General features: G+C 46.3%; 1 protein-coding gene across 1 annotated transcript in view; it reads left to right on the plus strand.

Moving 5' to 3' along the window:
- The window catches only part of LOC106821650 (potassium channel subfamily K member 1-like), a 4,455-nt gene extending 4,130 nt beyond the window's left edge, over nucleotides 1-325 (plus strand). Inside the window, exon 4 of the mRNA XM_014826539.1 lies at nucleotides 1-325. This exon is cut by the window's left edge and continues 43 nt beyond it. Within this exon, the coding sequence (XP_014682025.1) occupies nucleotides 1-325 (325 nt within the window).
- The last annotated feature ends 8,196 nt before the right edge of the window (nucleotides 326-8,521 follow it).

The raw sequence follows: 8,521 nt of genomic DNA on the forward strand, positions 1-8,521 counted from the left end.
GCTTCGCATCCTAACCACGTACGTGCTACACGTACTCAACTACCGACTAGGCCATCTGTTATCTCTCCTACGCATCCGACTGCTCCATCTGGCGGGCGTTTGTGTGATGGTACTCATGGTGGCGTTCGTGGTGCCGTCTGCTGCATTCACGATGCTGGAACCGGAGTGGGGATTCATGGACTCGTTCTACTATTGTTATATCTCGTTGACCACCATCGGACTAGGCGACTACATTCCGGGGGACGACCCCCATCACAGCAACCCTTCGCTCTACAAGGTGATCGTGACAAGTAAGGGCGCCCAGAAATCTTGCATGCGAGAATAACTGCCGTTAATGATAGTAGATTAGCATGATCACAACTAGTTTCATCCACGACTCTACTGATTAATGTTTTACACGTCATCTATATACGCGAGTGCAAACATCAGTCGCGCTATGCCGTCAAACACGAATCATGCAATTTGGCTCATCCTACCTATAACCCCCCTATACCTACCTATATATACCGTACCTACCTACCGTTGGCTACCCTACCTATATATAATGGCCCTGTCACACATTGACGATTTAGCCAGCGTATGCCGGACGTAGGCCTATCAAAAATTTGGTGAATACGCTGGCGTACGTCGAATAAGTTATGAGTAAGTTGTGTATAAGTTAAGAGCACGCTGAAGCACGCTGAAGCACGCTGAAGCACGCTGAAGCACGCTGGTATACGTCGTAGTACGGCGAGGTCGTCGAAAATTTTTGAGCATGCTCAAAATTTTCCGACGTATGCCAGCGTATGCCCATACGTCCCGCATACGCGGGCCATAAGTTGTTCGATCGTTGACACACGTTCACACACGTTACTTGTAAGTTACTCATAAGTAGAAATACGTCGAGATAATGTCTAGCGTACCCAAAACTTATTTCTAACTTATGAGTAACGTGCTTTGAACCTATGTGTAACTTATCTCCAACGCATATTGACGTATTTGACGTGTTCCGGACGACCACAGAACTTACTGAACGTGTTTCTAACTTACAGCTACCGTATAATGGCGTATTGGCAGCGTTTAGGGGAATTGGTATATAAAAATGGTATTGGCATGTTGATACTGCGACGGTGATGTTGATACTGCGATGTCTAGTGCGGTTATGATTTGAATCGTCGAGCGGCAGCCTTTTTATAGGCTACGACACGTGATCGTCGGCGATACGCTACCGCGCGCTATGCATAAGTTAGACTATCGTTGGGCATAAGTTGTGAACGCCGGCAACACGCTAAGCATTCGTTGGTATAAGTTATCTTATAAGTTATCGAAACGTTCTATATACGTTACTAATACGTTAAGTATACGTCCAACTCGTTATGAATACGCTATGTATACGCCCAAAATTGGAAAAAACATCGATAGTTCAGCGTATGCTGGCGTTTTAGAGAAATTTTGATACGTCCGGCATACGCTGTCTAAATCGTCAATGTGTGACAGGGCCATTAGGACCCCAGTGCATACAACATCAAAACCAAGTCTGATCCAAACCCAAACTCACACATAAACCAACATCATCACCATATTTATAACCATAGCGATAACTATAACCATAAGTAACCATGACCATAATCATAACCTTATAATCTTAACCCACCTTAAGCCTGACCTCAACCCTAATATTACTCCTAACCCTATCCTAAGCCTAACACTAACCATAACCCTACCCTAACCCTCACCCTAACTCTAATCCCAACCCTAACCCTAACCCTAACCCTAACTTTAACCCTTATCCTAACCATAGGCCTTAAACTAACCATAACCTTAACTCCAGCCCTAATCCGACCAGGCTGTGTGACTGATGTCAATATACACGGTATATATCTACGGTATATATCACGGTATATATTCTAACCCTAGCAATACTGTTTCTTGGAGCTACTCCAGCCCCAACCTTATCCCTAACCCAAACTCTAACCCTAGCCCTAATCATATTTTTAACCCTAACCCAAACCATAACCGTAACTAATACTAACTATAACTAAGCCTAACCCTAACCCTTACCCCAATCAGAACCCTAACCATAACACCAACCCTGATCCTAACTCTGACAATAACCACAACCATAAACATAACCATAACCATAACCATAACAATAACAATAACCACAACCATCACCATAACCATCACCATAACCATCACCGCCATCATCTCCATCACCTCACCATCACCATCACCATCACCATCCTCATCACCATCACCATCACCATCACCATCACCATCACCATCACCATCACCATCACCATCCTCATCACCATCACCATCACCATCACCATCACCATCACCATCACCACCATCATCTCCATCACCATCGTCATCACCATCACCATCACCATCACCATAACCCTAATCTTACCCATAAGTCTAACTCTAACCCTAACTCTATCCCACCTAACCTAATATTAACGCTAACATAACCCTATACCCTACCGCTAGTCATAACCTTAACCTTAACATTGCTATTAACAATACCCCTAACCTAACTACATATTGCATTCGTTTGGATTAGTTCTCGCCAATGCTAGAGCTCATTAACACTAACAGCGACTTAAATACTTGCCGAACCCACATGGGATAGTGCAGTGGACCTGCGTCCCGTAGATACGGCCCATGACTAGGCCTCTGCTAGGTTCTTGTGTCCAACCCAATATCGCATGTATGGGGGTCCTGGTAGGACTAAGACTGTAGTATTAAGGTATGAATAGAGTAGAGAGTATAATAATATGTGAGCCCGGTAATTTAACTACGGTGCGCCCATTCCAAGTTGCTCTGCTCGTTCGTAGTGTACCTGGTCTTCGGGCTCGTACTGCTCGCACTACTACTGGAGGAGGTATCCGACATTCCACAACTCAACCTCAGCACACTCGTCATGCTGCCGCCGCGCGACGCCTGTGCCGACGACGACCGCACCGCTGTCGGCACCGTCGCCACCACCGCCGCCGCCGCGCCAGTCAGCGAGCACACGCAGCTAAACGAGCCGAATTCCACCCTGGCGGCGCGCCAGTACACGCTCGGCTCGCCCACCATCGAGCAGGAGGCCGACTCGACGGCTTGCCTCGCCTACTCGTGGCAGTAGGCGCCCGCGACACGACAGTTGTAGCAATGTACGCGCCTCGACCGAGAATAGCAAGCAGCGCGGTAAGGGGTTCGGTAGGCCAGGCGCGTGGTCGGCATATATATGCAGGCATATATGTATGTATGTATGTATATACGTGTGTGCAGCTGTACAGCCAGCCGCAGCGCTGTGCACGCGTGCGTGCGTGTATACGTGCGCGCGTGTGCGTGAGACAGTACATGGTTGCATAACCGACACAGTCTGTGTGCGCGCATGCAGTGTTGCGTGGTTAGGTGAATCACAACGAAGCGCCTGCGTGCGTGCGTGAGTGGGTGAGTGCGTGTATGTGAGCGTACGTGGAACACGCGTGCGTGGTTGTACGGTTGAGCATACGCAGGGAATGTACAACTGTACAGCTCACTATAGGTCATTCTTGTTTATTATATCCTATCACTATATCTTCAGAATCACCAGGCTCTGACTTCGTAGTTCCATGCACCATGCCGGTACCGTTCGCATTGACCTTCGATAGGCATTACCAAGGGCTTAAATTATGTTAATTTAATCTTAATTACTGGTCTTTGATGCGAAACACGACACTTGTAGCCCTACAAGTTTTAATCAGCTTCCATATAGGCCTACTTGGTTAATTTCACGCAAACAATGATCGAAGAAAAATCAAAACAAATATATTCTTCTATTCTTTGTATTAGAAGTTAGTAGGCCTAATATTTAAGCGAAATTGGTAGAATTTCACCCACAATCTTATTGCGTCTGTTCTCTTTTCGCTATTCCCACAGATAATCGTGTGTTAATACCTGTTGTTGGAGCAGCCTCGATATGGATAAATCACTCGCATCGTGTAACCATGGTTACATGTACGCATCCTTGTATCGGTTCCTTGATTGAGTGACTGCAACTGCTTGCGTGCAATCAAATACAAATGCTAAAGTACACGTGCAATTCAGAGGTCGGGGGATGTAGCTACTACTTGCAGCAGGATCGCAACGCGTGGTTCTACACCAGCCATGTGGCGGCCGAGGTGCACAGCTATACCTGCGTGTGGCGGCCGATGTGCACAGCTATACCTGCGTGTGGCGGCCGATGTGCACAGCTATACCTGCGTGTGGCGGCCGATGTGCACAGCTATACCTGCGTGTGGCAGCTGATATGCACAGCTATACCTGCGTGTGGCGGCCGATGTGCACAGCTATACCTGCGTGTGGCAGCTGATATGCACAGCTATACCTGCGTGTGGCGGCCGAGGTGCGCATGCAGCTATACCTGCGTGTGGCGCCGAGGTGCACAGCTATACCTGCGTGTGGCGGCCGATGTACACAGCTATACCTGCATGTGGCGCCGAAGTGCACAGCTATACCTGCGTGTGGCGGCCGATGCCTCGGCGCCACACGCAGGTATAGCTGTGCACCTCGGCCGCCACACGCAGGTATAGCTGCATGTGCACCTCGGCCGCCACACGCAGGTATAGCTGTGCACATCGGCCGCCACACGCAGGTATAGCTGTGTACCTCGGCCGCCCCACGCAGGTATAGCTGTGTATACACAGCTATACCTGCGTGTGGCGGCCGAGGTGCACAGCTATACCTGCGTGTGGCGGCCGATGTGCGCATGCAGCTGTACCTGCATGTGGCGGCCGAGGTGCACATGCAGCTATACCTGCGTGTGGCGGCCGAGGTGCACATGCAGCTATACCTGTATGTATGAACGGGAACCTTTAGATCGGTGTTTCCCTTTTTATTTTTGATAGTTTCCCACCGGTAATTTTACTTTACCGGTAGATTTTGTTCCGGAGCTTCCAGGCTGATTCTAAGTAATGTTTAACCTGCTTTACCCAATCCCCATAACATCTATGTTTATTTAGCCCCAATATGGTGAGCATAACCTGCCTTTCCTCCAGCTGTGCAGGGGTGACCCCGACTTCTTAAAGCCTATCCCACATGATCTTCCTTAGGTGTTTGTATGCCGGGCAAACTAACAGGAAATGCTTTAGGTCTTCTGATTCTCCCTTATTGCACACAGTGCAATTTTCCTCCCCTAACCATCTCCTGGTTTTTTTATTTACGGGGAGGCGTCCCGCTCTACATTGGTACAGCAGCTTACTGCCGATTTTATTATTATTGTAAAAGGTATCTTGTTTAGGAAATGTTTTCCCTTTATATAGCTTTAGTGTGCTTTTATTTACCATCCCCTTTCTCCATCTGACTGTGCTGTCTTTTATAATGATTTTCTCCACCGTATTGTTCCATGATTCGCTGTTTTCCTAGTCTCTATTTATCAATAACTGTTCTTCGTCATACTTTCCCCCCAGGAATTTTACTCGTCTATTCCAATCCGACGTAAAATTTCCTGCACTGATAGCTTCCGCTATTCTCCTGCATTTCCTCTCTCCATCCATATAATTTAATCTCCCTAAATATTTAAGTTTGCTCTTTGCTTCTCTATCCTCAAACGTAGACCATCCAAGCTCCACCCTTATTGTTTCAATACCCGCGTAAAGTGGGGCACCTAACAGTTCCCTGCCAAGCTGGTTTTGGGTATTTTCAAGAGCTTGGAGAGTACCTGTTCCATTTTTCTTATTCTTATATATGATTATGTCATTTCCATAGGTTAGGGCATGTACTGCTACTGTCTTCCACAGTTCTCTGGTCTTAACGTCTTCTATGGTTACGCTATTTGTTAAGTCCGCCACTTTATCCATTTGGAGGTATACTTCCCTGTTTTGTAAATTGTTGTCAGCCAGGCACGCTCCTTTATCTTCATTTGGCTCTTTCCAATGTTTTGTCATTTCCATGTTAATATCGCTTTTGTTTTCTAAGACGATACCACTATCGTTTTTTATTCTTATTTCATAGCTGGTTTTGACTCCTCCATTCCTGACCATGTTCCAGAAGAGTTTAGCACTCGCCTTCCCTGCACTTCTGATCGACTCTATCTGGTTTTCTTCAAACTTGGCTCGTTTTTCCTCAATGATGTATTTTGCTTTATCTTTGGACTCCTCATACACTTGCCTAACCAGTCTTAATTCCGCTTCGTTTACTTGTTCCCCTTCGAATTCTAGTTTTCTTATTTTTCTGTACCTTCTGTTGGCCTATTGTCTCTCTTGTCTCGCGCTTTTACAGCTTTGGTCAAACCAAGGTCTATCCTTCCTTACCCCTGCTTTGCCTGACGTTCTGCCTATAGCTTTTGTTCCCGCCTCTGCGAGGGCCTTCACTATAGACCTCTCCAATGTTTTAGCATTCTCATAGGGCGAGTATTTTGTCGTTAATTTATTTAGGTTCCTTTCACATTCCCTTTGGAAGGCTCCCCAATCGGCATCTCTGGTTTTCCATGATTTTTTTTATAGTGAAATCTCTGATGCTATCGTTCTTAAATACCTTTAGTACCAGGGTGATTACTAGAGGGAAATGGTCTGTAGTTATGTCTACTTGCCCTTCATCATAAATGTCTATCTTTTTAATATAATTATGGTTCCAACTTAATATATTCACAAGTGCATAGTCTACCGCAGATTTTAGGTTGTTTCGACTCCAGGTGTATTTGCCTTTACATCTTTCATCCTCGTTTAATATTTTTACCCCAGAGGTCTCTGTGAAATCCAATAGCAGTTGCCCATATTTGCCCATCTTTGCCCATATTTTTGCCCATATTTGCCCATATTTGCCCCATATTTGCCCATTTTTGCCCATTTTTGCCAATATTTGCCCATATTTGCCCATATTTGCCATATTTGCCCATCTATTTATAGTCTCTTGTATCATGCCTATGTGCCCGTTAAAGTCCCCCATAAGTAAAAAACCGTATTTATGATTGTTCAGCCACTCTAGCTGACAGGTCAGGGAGTCGTAGATTGCTACATTCCATTCGGGATCCGTGGCCTCCTGGCCCATATACACAGCTTCAAAGGCCCACTTTTCACCTGCCCAAGATGCTCTAACCCATCCTATTTCTGCCCTCGTCATCCCCCTATTCATTTCATTGATCTCCTTTAGGGGTTTTAGTCCTAGACTGCTGCAAGTTATAAACCCTATACCGTACCTCCTCTTTTTTGTCTCTCTACTCTATTCCATCCAATCCAATCCAGTTCATGGGTATTTTTGGTGAAAATATCTGGTTGGAATTCATCCCTGAAGAATGTTTCACCCACCGCCAGTACCCCTAGGCCTTGTATCATCCAGTCGATGGTGTCCTGCGATTTATTTTTTGACTTTAGGCAATTTACATTTAGCCATCCTACTTTAAGTTCATTAATATTGTTTATATCCTTGTGGCTCTGTCTTTCTAGTTTCTCTGGTGGATCTCAGCCAGCAGTCTTGCCCCTTTCCGGTTTAAGTGCAATCGATCTGGCAGATATAGCTCGTGTCTGTCCCAAAAGCATTTCCAGTTGTATATATAGATAGCATTCATATCTTTACATAGGGGCCGGATGCTTTAATTGATCGACAATATCTTTTGATTCACTAGATTCTCCCTGTGGCAAGGAAGTAGCCCAGAAATTGCCAGCTTTCCCTTGACCCTAGCCTTAGCCTTGTACAGAAGGTTGGCCATGTCCTTCCTTGTTGGTTCCAAGTCTTTGTTTAGTATGTCGTTTATCCCTGCATGTATGATGACCGTGCCCTCTTGTTCCTTTCTGTTGATTGATCTGTCTAGCCTATCCGTTATATCATTTGCTCCTGCGCCCGCAAATGTTATTGTAGCCTTGTCTTCTAATGTCCGCTATCGCTGACTGTCTTTGCTGTCTTTCGGACTATCGAGTCACCTAGTACCAGTAGGCTGTCCCTCTCCGGCTTCGTTGTTTCCACTTCTTTCTGCTGTGCAACTTTTTCGACCATCTCCTCCAGTACTTGCTGGCATCCCTTAGTTACTTCTCTTTCTTTCAATATGGCAACTTCTTTCTTGGTCTCCGCCAGCTCCCTCAACAAACCCTCCCGTTCGGTGATCCATTCAGCCTTCAATGTACATAAGTCACAGGTTCAAGTGATATCCTCCGGCATGTCCGCTTCTTTGCTAATATTCTCCCATATTACCCAGTGGCCGCAGAGGGAGCATGGTACCCATCGAGATCCAAATAGGTCTTTCTTTGTGATCCTTTTGGGTCCCATGTTGTTGACAAGTAACAGTATTTATTCAGAGGGTGAATTTGGTGTGCATGTGGCGGCCGAGGTGCACATGCAGCTATACCTGCGTGTGGCGGCCGAGGTGCACGTGTTCTACCTGCTAGTGTCACGTGTTCTACCTGCTAGTGTCATACCACTCGGGTGTTTCATGACTGGCATGGTGTTGACGGTCACCGGTGGCACTCTAGATATGCTTCAGTCATGGGTGCGCGAGCACGCACGCACACACACGCACACACACACACACACACACACACACACACACACACACACACACACACACACACACACACAC

Source organism: Priapulus caudatus, unplaced genomic scaffold (genome assembly GCF_000485595.1).
Source record: "Priapulus caudatus unplaced genomic scaffold, Priapulus_caudatus-5.0.1 Scaffold81, whole genome shotgun sequence".
NCBI classification, from domain to species: domain Eukaryota; kingdom Metazoa; phylum Priapulida; class Priapulimorpha; order Priapulimorphida; family Priapulidae; genus Priapulus; species Priapulus caudatus.